The 13,616-nt window shown below is 52.2% G+C and overlaps 1 protein-coding gene across 1 annotated transcript; it reads right to left on the bottom strand.

Annotated features, from left to right (window-relative positions):
- Positions 1-351: 351 nt before the first annotated feature.
- c28h6orf120 (chromosome 28 C6orf120 homolog) lies at positions 352-6,359 on the bottom strand. Its single transcript, XM_078424150.1, has 2 exons — positions 6,255-6,359; positions 352-2,411 (listed from the first exon to the last, which is right to left on the bottom strand). The coding sequence occupies exon 2, from the start codon at positions 2,367-2,369 to the stop codon at positions 1,821-1,823; it is 549 nt and encodes a 182-aa protein (XP_078280276.1). The 5' UTR covers positions 2,370-2,411; positions 6,255-6,359; the 3' UTR covers positions 352-1,820.
- Between the last annotated feature and the right edge of the window lie 7,257 nt (positions 6,360-13,616).

The raw sequence follows: 13,616 nt of genomic DNA on the forward strand, positions 1-13,616 counted from the left end.
CTATACGCGGCGACTCTTTGCATACTTTGTGAAAAATGCAAAACAAAGCATTTCATTGTGACAGAACACAGTGATAATAAAATATTAATCTAAAGTATCTCAATCAAAGCGAAGTGATACAGTTTGGAGGCTTTGACCCGTGCAGAATGACTACAGTAATTGTAATGCCAGGCTGCTGCTGCTGGACTAACCCCGACAGTCTTTATTTAAGGAAAGAAAAACTGCAGATGCTGGTTTAAATCGAAGGTAGACACAAAATGCTGGAGTAACTCAGCGGGGCAGGCAGCATCTCTGGAGAGAAGGAATGGGTGACGTTTCGGGTCGTGACTGGAGAAGGGTCTCGACCCGAAACGTCACCCGTTCCTTCTCTCCAGAGATGCTGCCTGAGCCGCTGAGTTCCTCCAGCATTTTGAGTCTACCTTAATCTTTATTTAAGGAAGGCTCACATTCACTCTCAACGATGGACACGCAGAAAGAAGATTCTCTCTCCGTCGTCATTGCGATGATTGTATTTATTGGCTTTCACTCTCACAAGGGATGTCGCCTGCATTCCTTTTCTTTCCTTCCCCCACAGTTTAGAAATGAAAACAAAGTATTAGAACCCTTTCGGTTGAGCCTCCCTCTCACAGGAAGCTTGGCCACGGATGGGAATCCCAGGGGTTTGAGAGAACTTCCATTTCCGATGTCTGGCGTGTTCAAAGTCTGCGGAGTTGGGATCATCCAGCAGCAGCAGCTCAGAAATGGAAGTTGTACCTTGTACGAATTCTGATGATTTTATTTTCCAAATGCAAAGGTACGGGCCCACCACCGATTATCCAGCACCCTTGATTCCGCAGCCTCTCTGCATTATCCGTTTAGCCGGACCGACAGAGGTCGGTCAGGCCGCAAAGTTGGCCTCGGGAGTCGGCTGTGGGAATGGATCTGCCGGCTCCGGTCGGCCGGAGTTCCAGAGCCCCGGCCGTGGGGGGGCAGATTCAATCCCTCCTCCGATTGGCCGCGGAAGTCCCGATGAGGTTGACATCGGGATGTGCATCGGACTTTGGACTTTCTTTTTGTAAATGGCACCAAGGTATGGGGAGAAAGCAGGAACGGGGCACTGATTTTAGATGATCAGCCATGATCATATTGAATGGCAGTTCTGGCTCGAAGGGCCAAATGGCCTTCTCCTGCACCTATTTTCCATGTTTCTATGAGATCGGCCGCCTCACATGGCCTGGGTGATACATTATCGTGGGGGAGGGGGGGTGACGACGACTTTCACGGGGAGGATTTCAAGTGCGTTCTCCTAGTGTCCGAATTAGAGGAGCCGGACCATCAGTTATCGGAAAATTGGGGTGGTGGGCCTGTATCTGTAATCTGACCGGGCCAGTTGTGGAACAGTTGTGAGGAGGGGGATGCTGAGAAGCAGATCTGACACGGACAGAACTGCGGCAATTCTGGGAAATGGACAGGAGATTAACCAGAGAGGGTTTATCCCAGAAAATAAGACATGGAATAGACAGGCAAGGAGTATCCTACATCAGCACATCTTGGAGTCCTACATGTAATTGTACATGGGGGTTGGGAGTTCACCAAATCACCAACCTCTTACACCACTCTGAGTAGAACCGAACGCACCACTAGTCACCGGCTGGTTAAAATCTGTGAAGAATAAGTTTGGTCTTGTCTGATAGAGAGCAGGCAGTGATGGTTTGGGGCCTTCAGATCGGTCTCCAATTGTCCTCTACCCACATGTATGCATGCACGCACCACGCACACATGTATACGCACGCACGCAAACAAACGCACACACAACCCCCCGGCAACCACGAGGGGAGCCTTCAAAAGAGGATCTCCAACACCAGTTTGAGAATGCCAATCAATATGGTCCACAGCACCGACTCTTCCGTCTCCTCGCTCGCCGTCATTTTCGGGGGAATCTTGTCGGTGGTGTCCTCGTCTCCGGGGTAGTAGAGCACGGGAAAGGGGGTTTCTCTCAGCACTTCGTCCAGGTACACCCTCATCTCAAACTCTGTCTGTAGGTGTGAGGGGTAGCCGTAGATGGCGATGCCCACGGGCCTGCGGAACTTGGCGGGCACCGCCAGAACGTCCAGGCCGCAGGTGGACGACTGCAGCTCGTACTCGTCGAAGCTGGGGTGGAGCGTGGTGTCGGAGATGTACAGGTCAGCGTCGCCCAGCGGGCTCTCCATCCTCAGCATGATCTGCCCGTCGTGGTTGAGGCGCAGGTAGCTGTAGTTGCCGGCACCCACTTGCCCCTGGACCACGTGCAGCAGCACCCAGTCTTTGGGCACCAGCTCGCTAACCGTGAGTCCACCCGGGACCAGCCAGCACAGGAGCACGAGAGGAATCACCCACCACACCACCGCCATCTGCCAGGGATGCCAACTCTGCCCACGTCATCTGCACATCTCCTGGGGAAACACCAGAGGGGGGCACCTTTAGACTTTACTTTAGAGATACCGTTCCGTGGAGTTTAGTTTATTGTCAGTGAAAAACATTTGTCGCGTGCTGACCAGCCAGCGGAAAGACAACACATGATTACAATCGAGCCATTTACAGTGTACAGATACATGATAAAGGAATGACGTTTAGTGCAAGGTAAAGGCAGTAAAGTCCGATCAAAGGTAGTCCGACGGTCCTTGATGAGGTAGATAGTAGTTCAGGACTGTGTAGTAAGGAACTGCAGATCCTGGTTTAAACCGAAGATCGACACAAAATGCTGGGGTAACTCAGCGGGACAGGCAGCATCTCTGGAGAGAAGGAATGGGTGACGTTTCAGGTCGAAACCCCTCTTCCGACCCGAAATGTTACCCATTCATTCTCTCCAGAGATGGAGCCTGTCCCCCTGAGTTACTCCAGCATTTTGCGTCTATCTAGTCGTTTAGGACTTCAGGTTGAGGGAGGATGGTTCAGTTGCCTTATATAGCTGGGAAGAAATTTCCCCTGAATCTGGAGGTGTACGTTTTCACACAGCATGGAAACTGGCCCACCATGTCCGCACCCACCAGCAATCACCCATACACTGGCACTATCCTACACACGAGGGACAATTTTCAATTTTACTGAAGCCAATTAACCTACAAACCTGCACGTCTTTGGCGTGCAGGAGGAAACCGGAGCACCCGGAGAAAACCCACGCGGTCAAGGGAAGACCGTACAAACTCCATACAGACAGCACCCGTTGTCAGGATGGAATCTGGGTTTCTGGTGTTGTAAGGCTGTAACCCTACTGCTGGGCTACTGTGCAACCTGTGACAAACTTTTAAGAAGGTAAAGAAGGTGTACGGCATCCTTGCCTTCAACACTTGAAGCATTATGAGAGTCAGAAGTCACGTTGCAGCATAATAAAGCATTGGACATGCTGCATTTGGAGTATTGCATGCAGTTCTGGTCAGCCTATTACAGGAAGGTTGTAAGGAGGTTTACCAGAATGCTGCCTGGGTTAGAGGGAGAGGTTGGTCTACCTGGGGTTGTGTTATCTGGAGCACTTCTACAGGTGTACAATAGAGAGCATATTGACTGGTTGAATTATGACCTGTTGCGTCAACACGAATGCCCAAGAAACGAAGAAGATTGCAAAAAGTGATGAACATTGCCCAGTCCATCACGGGTACTGACCTCCCCACCATCGAAGGGATCTACAGCAGTCGCAGCCTGGAAAAGGCAGCCAGCATCATCAGAGACCCACACCACCCTGGCCCACACCACCCTGGCCACACTCTCACTGACCCACACCACCTTGGCCACGCTCTAATTTCATCCCTGCCATCGGGAAGAAGGCCTGAAAACTGTAACGTCCAGGTTCAGGAACAGCTTCTTCCCCACAGCCATCAGGCTATTAAGCACTACAACCTCCAAATAAACTGTGAACTACGTAGACTTGGGGGCATTATTTTTGTCTTTGCTTCTTGTTTATTTTGTGTGCGTGTGTGCGTATATATATATTTTATACAGTGAATTTTCTTTTGTTGTTTATTATGGGTTTATAGAGTACCGTGTTTACATTGGACACTTGCCAATAAAACACACTTGACTCTTGAAAATTATGAGAGGCATACATGGAGAGGAATGGTAGTTTATATGGAGGTATTGTTACCTAAATTGTTAAAGAGGCTACATCGGTGCATAGTTTTGCCGCTATATTTAAGAAAGAACATACTAGCTTTGGAGGAAATCCAGAAGAGATTCATGAGGTTAATTCCTGGGATGAAAATGGCAGTGTGTCATGAGAGGTTAAGGAAGTTCGATCTGTCTTCTTTAGAGTTTGGAAGAATGAAAGGTGATCTTATTGGAATACCTGAGAACTTAAGAGGGCTTAACAGCAGAGATACTAAAGAAAGACACAAAATACTGGAGTAACGCAGTGGGCAGGTAGCATCTCTGGAGAGAAGGAATTCCTTCTATCCAAGGATGCTGCCTGTCCCGCTGAGCTACTCCAGCATTTTGTGTCCATCTTCGGTATAAACCAACATTTGCAGTTCCTTCTTGTACAGGGGAGATCTTGAAATATCCACTGGAGGAAGAATCTCAAATAGGGGACATTCCAGGATGAAGAGAGGCAGTGAATTAAAATTGAGATGATAGGAGTTTCTTCTTCCAGATGGTGGTGTATTTCAAAAATTCTGTACTTCAGAGGCTTGATTACGGAATAGTATGGTTTATTTAACCGCGCGTCCGGAGTACAGTGAAAAGTTTTTTTTATTGTGTGTTATGCAATCAGTGGAAAGACAATACAGGACTAGTCATATAATCATGGGGGATAATGGAGGGGTAAGGAGGAAGGGGGTGAAGGCAGTAACGTGTAGGAGAGTAATGAGAGGGGAGTAATGGGAGTGGGGTTAATGGGGAGAGGGGAGTAAAGGGGAATTGGGGTGGGGGAAATGGGGAGAGGGGAGTAAGGGGGAAATGGAGGTGGGGGAAATGGGGTAGGGGAAGTGAGGAAGTTGGGGGAGGGGGGTGAGAGGGGAGGGGGAGTGAGGTGATGGGGAGTGAGGTGAGGGGTAGGGGGTGAGGGGAGGGGGGTGTGAGGGGTTATGAGGGGGATGGAGGGGTGAGGGGAGGGGATGAGGGGAGTGAGAGGTAGGGGGAGTGAGGGTAGAGGAGTGAGCGGCAGAGGGAGTGAGGGGAGGGGGGAGTGAGGGGAGGGGGGAGTGAGGGGAGGGGGGAGTGAGGGGAGGGGGGAGTGAGGGGAGGGGGAGTGGGGGGAGGGGGGAGTGAGGGGAGGGGGGAGTGAGGGGAGGGGGAGTGGGGGGGAGGGGGAGTGGGGGGTGGGGGGAGGGGGAGTGGGGGTGGGGGTAGGGAGGTGAGAGAGGGGGTGAGGAGTAGGGGTTGTGAGGGGAGGGGGAGTCAGGGAGAGAGGGGGTGAGGGGAGTGAGAGGTAGGGGGTAGTGAGGGTAGAGGAGTGAGGGGTAGAGGGCTGAGGAGGGGAGGGAGGTGTGAGGGGAGGGGGGTGTGAGGGGAGGGGGGAGTGAGGGGAGGGGGGAGTGAGGGGAGGGGGGAGTGAGGGGAGGGGGGAGTGAGGGGAGGGGGAGTGAGGGGAGGGGGAGTGAGGGGAGGGGGAGTGAGGGGAGGGGGAGTGAGGGGATGGGGGTAGGGGGGAGAGGGGGTGAGGGGGGAGAGGGGGTGAGGGGGGAGAGGGGGTGAGGGGAGTGAGAGGTGGGGGGAGTGAGGGTAGAGGAGTGAGGAGTAGAGGGCTGAGGGGGGGAGGGAGTGAGGGGAGGGGGTGTGAGGGGGGGAGTGAGGGGAGGGGGGAGTGAGGGGAGGGGGAGTGAGGGGATGGGGGTAGGGGGGGTGAGGGGAGTGAGAGGTAGGGGGGAGTGAGGGTAGAGGAGTGAGGAGTAGAGGGCTGAGGGGGGGAGGGAGTGAGGGGGGGAGGGAGTGAGGGGGGGAGGGAGTGAGGGGGGGAGGGAGTGAGGGGGGGAGGGAGTGAGGGGGGGAGGGAGTGAGGGGGGGAGGGAGTGAGGGGGGGAGGGAGTGAGGGGGGAGGGAGTGAGGGGAGGGGGGTGAGGGGGGAGTGAGGGATGGGGTAGGGGGGGAGGGGGGGGTAGGGGGGGGGAGGGGGGGAGGGGGGGAGGGGGGGTAGGGGGGAGGGGGGGGGAGGGGGGGAGGAGTAGGGGTTGTGAGGGGAGGGGGAGTCAGGGGGTGAGGGGGGTAATGGAGGGGCAGCCGATGTGGGGCCGGCGGCCACTCCGGGCCTGGTGTTTGTCCAACTCCTCCCGGACCCCGGGCCACGGTACCACAGCGCCCCCGCTTACCGTGCTGTCGCCGCCGCCACTTCCCTCAGTCCCAGGCCGCGGCTTCACCGACACCGACGCTGCACAGCGACGCCGCCCGGCACCGCCACTCCTGGCCGGAGGCCGCCACTGCAGGCTCCCAACCAACGCGTCCGACACCGCCTCGCCTGGCCGGAGGCCGCCACTGCAGGCAGGGTCAGGACAGCCAGGTTCCACTGTCGCGCCACGCCCCGCCCGGCACCGTCACCCCTGGCCGGAGGCCGCCACTGCAGGCGCAGGGTTGCCCATGGAGGAATTTGGGAGTCAAAGAGTCAAGAGTGTTTCATTGTCATATGTCTCCAAACACAACAATGAAATCCTCACTTGCAGCAGCACAACAGGCACGTCAACATAGTACTGTGTCAACATCATAATAAACAACAAAAACAACTTCGGTATATATATATATATATAAACATAGCACAAAAAGTAAGGAAATTTGTGTTTGGTAGATTATTTCTTTGTTGTAACAATGCTTCTTGGCAATAAATCTTATACCGTTGGAAAGCCTGTTTATTTCCCTTTTAAATGGTGCCACATTTGTAAGGAACATGCATTTGTGGGATGAGCAGCAGAGCTGAGTATATGGGTTGCGCCCATGAAAAATTTGCCAAATCTTCTCTGCCAATGCCAAACAGCTTATTCTGCTGTTGCTATTGACTCTTGTTTTGAGCTTCTGGTACCCCCAGGTGCTGCCAATCAGGTGCCTGATTGGCACCTGATTGGCAGCATCTGTGAGCATGGGCCCTGCTACAGTGGTCAGTAGGTGTCTGCTCCAAGAATCGGCATGCCACGTTTGACTGATCTGGATAGGGCCTGTGCGATAGGGCAACTTCAAGCTGGTGTTCCGCAAAACCAAGTTGCGGCATTATTTGGAGTGAGCCCTAGTACCATCTCCAAAGTGAAGGCCAAGTTCCATGTAATGGGGGATGTCAGAGACAGGCCGCGAAGTGGGCGTCCCAAGAAGACGACACCCGAAGAAGACCGTTTCCTCACCCTGTCAGCACTCAGGAACCGTAGGCTGTCTTCTACAGATTTGCAGTCAAGGTTTGCAGGACGATATGGCCGACGGCTCTCTGCCCAGACAATTCGGAACAGACTGCACGCAGCCGATCTCCGGTCTCATAGGGCTGCCAGGAGGCCTGCCATGACTGCTCTTCACCGTCAGGCCCGTTTGCACTGGTGTCGGCAACACGTGCACTGGAACCTGAACATGTGGAGGAACGTTATGTTCAGCGATGAGTCCAGATTCTGCCTACGGCAGTTGGATCATAGGGTCAAAGTGTGGAGAAGACGCGGAGAACGCTATGCTGATTGCTGCACCGATAGAGTAACATCTTTTGGTGGAGGCAGTGTGATGGTGTGGGGCGGCATCTCCCTCACTGGAAAAACGAGGCTTGTCATCATTGGAGGCAATCTCAATGCAGAGAGATATCGAGATGAGATTCTGCAACCAGTGGCAATCCCATATCTCCACAGTCTGGGACCGAACTCTATCCTCCAAGATGACAATGCTCGCCCCCACAGAGCAGGGTTTCTCAGAGACTACCTCCAGAATTTGGGAGTGGAGAGGATGGTATGGCCTGCCAGCAGTCCTGACCTCAACCCCATTGAACACTTGTGGGATCAGCTTGGGCGTGCTGTTCGTGCCAGAGTGACCAACACAACCACGTTGGCTGACTTGCGACAAATGCTGGTTGAAGAATGGGATGCCATCCCACAACAGTGTGTGACCAGGCTGGTGACCAGCATGAGGAGGAGGAGGTGCCAGGCTGTTGTGGCTGTGTATGGTTCTTCCACACGCTACTGAGGCTCCTGTTTATTAAATGAATAAATTGTTAAATTGCCAATATGTCTTGTTTCTTCAGACTTCAATCATCCAATCCACCAAACAACACCGAACAAGAGTCAATGGCAGAATAAGCTGTTTGGCATTGGCAGAGAAGATTTGGCAGATTTTTCATGGGCGCAACCCACATACTCAGCTCTGCTGCTCATCCCACAAATGCATGTTCCTTACAAATGTGGCACCATTTAAAAGGGAATTAAACAGGCTTTCCAACGGTATAAGATTTATTGCCAAGAAGCATTGTTACAACAAAGAAATAATCTACCAAACACAAATTTCCTTACTTTTTGTGCTATGTTTATATAAGGTAGACACAAAATGCTGGAGTAACTCAGCGGGTCAGGCAGCATCTCTGGAGAGATTCCTTCCCCCCTGAAATGCTGACCGACCTGCTGAGTTACTCCAGCATTTTGTGTCTACCTTCGATTTATTAGATATATATATATATCTCCTTTCCCCATGCCAGTATGTTCCCTCCTCGTGTAGAATATTCACCTATTTTCCTTTATCCCCAGTACATTGGAGTGAGAGAGTGTTGAAATAGGCCCTTCGGCCCAACTTGTTCACACCGGCCAACATGTCTCATCTACACTAGTCCAACCTGCCTGCGTTTGGCTTAGATCTCTCCAAACCTGTGTGGGAAGGAACTGCAGATGCAGGTTTAAATCGAAAATAGACATGAAAAAGCTGGAGTAACTCAGCGGGTCAGGCAGCATCTCTGGAGAGAAGGAATGGGTGATGTTTCGGGTCTAGACCCTTCTTCGGACTGAAAGTAGAGGTAGGAGGGGTGGGCGAAGAAATAAACTGGAGATGAGAGAAGGCCAGAACAAATCAGGGCCAGCAACAGGTGACCTCAGGAAGGGTGGAGCCCACAATGGTCCATTGTTGACTGGGGAAGAGGTGATAACAAGAGGGATGCAAGGATGTGAACAGTGGAACTGGTAGGATGACTATCGTTGGGGGGGAGGGCGTGCAGAGCTAGAGTGCGAAGGGGAGAGTATACAGAAGTTACTATAAATACTCTGACTGATGAAAGAGTTCTTGGCTACTCACCTGTGGTCTGACGCCACTTTGGCCCTTTGTGTTCTCATCCTGAAGTTTGCAGCAGACAAGATAACTGTTTGCACATAAGCTTTCAGTGTGAATAATGTTTTACTTAGATTTATATTGCTCTTAGTATAGTCTTTAGTTTAGAGAGACAGTGCAGAGACAGGCCCTTCAGCCCAGCGAGTCCGCGCCGACCAGCCATCCCCGCACACCAACACTATCCTACACACACCAGTGACAATTTACAGAAGCCAATTAACCTGCAAACCTGTACACACTATGGAGTGTGGGAGGAAAACCGGAGATCCTGGAGAAAACCCAAGTGGTCACGGGAAGAAACTTCGTACAGACAGCACCCGTAGTCAGGATCGAACCAGGTCTCTGGCGCTGTAAGGCAGCAACTCTACCGCTGCACCGCCGTGCTGCCCCCTATTCTGCAGATCTAAGGGCTGGCACGGTGGCGCAGCGGTAGAGTTGCTGCTTCACAGCGCCAGAGAGACGGGTTCAATCCTGACTATGGGTGCTGTCTGTAAGGAGTTTGTACGTTCTCCCCGTGACCGCATGGGTTTCCTCCGGGATCTCCGGTTTCCTCCCACACTCCAAAGAGGTACAGGTTTGTAAATTAATTGGCTGGGTATACGTGTAAATTGTCCCTAGTGTGTGTAGGATAGTGATAGTGTGCGGGGATCGTTGGTCGGTGTGGGTATAAGGGCCTGTTTCCGCGCTGTATCTCTAAACTAACCCAAACTAAAGTAAACAGCATTGACCCTGCCTGGTGGGAACTGCAGGAAGCAAGTGTGGAGGTTTCTGGGTTACTGAACTGGCACTGAAATCACAGCACTCCCCGAAGACAGAGTTGTTCACGGCTGGCTTATCGAGCGGCTGCTTCTCACGACTCCTGCAGCCCGTGCCAGGTCAGCTCCAGGAGGTGAAGGAAAGGTTTGCTTGCACTCGTTCACCTCTCTCCGGGGTTTAATAGCAGCTGAAGACCCTCGTTATGGGTTCAAGGATAATGCCAGTGAGGGGGCCTTGGTGAATTATGCCGCATCTAAAAATGTCTTCTGTTCGCTGAATTGCAATAAATTCTACGTCAACTTTTTATTGACGGAAGTATGGGACCATCTGTAGTTGGCTCTGCAGTGTCTTTGGATGAGAACATCAGAAACAGCAGCAGGAGCAAAGTGTACCATCGTGCCTACTCCGTCATTCAATTAGATCCTGTCCCTGAGCACCACTTTCCTGCACTAATCCCATTAGCCCCGAATGCCTCCAGTCTGTACAACTGTACGAAGCTGACTTAAATACACTCGGTGACTAGGGTTGCCAACTTTCTCACTCCCAAATAAGGGACAAAGGGTGATGTCACCGCCCCGCGCCCCACGTGACCTCACCCAGCCAGCGTCCACGAGCCCCCGCTCCAATGGTGGCCGCCCGGGCCGGGAGGTGGGTTGCTAGGCAACCTCCATTAGGCGGCGCCCGGGCCTCCGGGCCTACACTGTCCGGGCCTACAGCGGCCCCCAGACCTACAGTGTCCGGGCCTACAGTGTCCAGGCCTACTGTGTCTGGGCCTACAGTGGCCCCCGGGCCTAATACGGGACAAGGACAGTCCTGTATGGGACAAACCAATTTAGCCCAAAATACTGGGATGACCCGGCTAATATGGGACAGTTGGCAACCCTACCGGTGACTGACCCTCTTGGGTAGAGACTTCCAAAGCTTCACTACCCTGTGCCTGTAGAAATTTCTTCTTAAACCGTTGACCCTTTATTTTTAACACTGCGGCACGGCGGCGCAGTGGTGGAGTTGCTGCCCGACCGCGCCAGAGACCCGGGTTCGATACAGATGAGATAAGCATCTCAGATACAGGACAAGGGTATAGCAGTAGTACACTGAGACAGTGTCCAGAGTCTGCATGAAAGAACTGCTGATGCTGGTTTAAATCGAAGGTAGACGCAAAATGCTGGAGTAACTCAGCGGGACAGGCAGCGTCTCTTGAGAGGAGGAATGGGTGACGTTTCAGGTCGAGACCCTTCTTCAGACTGATGTCAGGGGAGTGGGCGGTACAGAGATAAAATGTAGTCGGAGACAGTAAGACTGGTGGGAGAACTGGGAAGGGGTAAGGGATGGAGAGAGAGAGAGAAAGCAAGGGCTACTTGAAATTAGAGAAGTCAATGTTCATAGCGCTGGGGCGTAAGCTACCCAAGTGAAATATGAGGAGAGGCGCCAGTTTGGTGCCAGTTGTTGTCGGTGCAGGGTTTTTGACCTGACCATAAAGGTCTGTTTAGTTTAGAGATACAGTACAGAAACAGGCCCTTCGGCCCACCGAGTCCCCACCGACCAACAATCCCCACACATTAACACAAGCCTACACACACCAAGGACAATTTTAGACTCATACCAAGTATACAACCCAAGCCAAATTAGCCTACAAATCTGTACGTCTTTGGGATGTGGGAGGAAACCGAGGCACCCGGAGAAAACCCACGTGGGTCACGGGGAGAGAAGGTACAAACAGCACCCATAGTCAGGATCGAACCCGGGTCTCTGGCGCTGCAAGCGGTGTAAGGCAGCAACTCTACCGCGGTGGCGCCTGGCTGCCCTGTTGTCCTGGCGGCGTGGCGGGGTCGGCCTGGCTATGTCTCCAGGTGGGTTCCCCTGGGTCCTTGATCCACCTCCTCCGGCAGTTCGTTCCACAAGAGTTCTCCTTTATCTCTCTTTGGGTCGTTGTAGATTCATCTGCCGTGCCACCGGGACTTTTGTGCAAATCATTTTATATTAACTGTAAATAGCCGAGCTCCCGGCTCCAGTCACTGAGGCACTGCTCTTGATGCGTTTCACCAGGCTGAAAATGAAACATAAGTGCATTCTCTGTGCTGCCGATTAGACAGTCAATCTCCTCCACATGCCAATATGTCACCGCCTACGCCCCAGCTATGGTTTTCTGCAGTAATCTTTGATGGAAATCTCAGCACAGAATATTCACCTATTTCATAAGTTGTAGGCAGACACAAAAAGCTGGAGTAACTCAGCGAGACAGGCAGCATCTCTGGAGAGATAGAAGGGTCTCGACCCGAAGCGTCGCCCATCCTTTCTCTCCAGAGATGCTGCCTGTCCCGCTGAGTTACACCAGCTTTTTGTGTCTATCTTCGGTTTAAACCAGCATCTGCAGTTCCTTCCTGCTCATAAGTTGTAGGAGTAGAATTAGGCCATTTGGCCCATCAAGTCTACTCCACCATTCAATCATGGCTGGTCCATCTTTCCCTCTCAACCCCATTCTCCTGCCTTCTCCCCATAAGTACCATGTACATTTATAAGTACCTGGGTGTCCACCTCAACAATAAACTGGACTGGACTGAAAACACCGATGCATTATGCAGAAAGGGCCAGAGCAGACTTTATCTGCTAAGGAGACCCAGGTCCTTTGGAGTGCAGGGGGCACTCCTAAGGACCTTCTACAACACGGTGGTTGCATCGGCCATCTTCTATGGAGTGGTCTGCTGGAGCAGCAGCATCTCAGCGGCGGAAGGGAAGAGACTCGACAAGCTGGTCAGGAAGGTCAGCTCTGTCCTGGGTTGCCCCCTCGACTCAGTGCAGGTAGTGGGAGAGAGGAGGATGATGGCAAAGCTAACATCGCTGCTAGACAATGACTCCCACCCCATGCAGGACACTGTCACTGCTCTGAGTAGCTCCTTCAGTGATAGACTCCTTCACCCCAAGGGTGTGAAGGAGAGATATAGGAGGTCCTTCCTTCCCGCTGCTGTGAGACTGCAAACCAGCACTGCTCCCAGCAGACGAGTCAACAATAACAGCTAAGAACACACAGAAAACTGATGACAATTTATGTATCTTTTATTTATAATGAATGATCTCTTGCTCTCTTGCGATCCACTTTGCTGCTGTAACACTGTAAATTTCCCCGGTGTGGGACGAATAAAGGAATATATATATATACATAACCTCTGACACCTGTACCTATCAAGAACCTATCAATCTCCACCTTAAAAATATCCATTGACTTGGCCTCCACAGCCACCACCCTCTGACTAAAGAAATTCCTCCTCGTCTCCTTTCTAAAGGTACGCTATTTAATTCTGTGGCTGTGGCCTCTGGCCCTAGACTCTCCCACTAGTGGAAACATCCTCTCCACATCCACTCTATCCAAGCTTTTCACTATTTGATAAGTTTCAATGAGGTCCCTCCTCATCCTTCTAAACTCCAGCGAGTACAGGCCCAGTGCTGTCAAACGCTCATCATGTGTTAACCCACTCATTCCAGGGACCATTCTTGTAAACCTCCTCTGGACCCTCTCCAGAGCCAGCACATCCTTCCACACTGGCGCCCAAAGCTGCTCACAATACTCCAAAAATCCGACTGCGGACGGTTCAACAGCCCCGACCGCAGGAGAACAAAGAGGAAGCTGATTGAACTTTATTACCTTCCATCACAGT

This window comes from Rhinoraja longicauda, chromosome 28 (assembly GCF_053455715.1).
Source record: "Rhinoraja longicauda isolate Sanriku21f chromosome 28, sRhiLon1.1, whole genome shotgun sequence".
Lineage (NCBI taxonomy): Eukaryota > Metazoa > Chordata > Chondrichthyes > Rajiformes > Arhynchobatidae > Rhinoraja > Rhinoraja longicauda.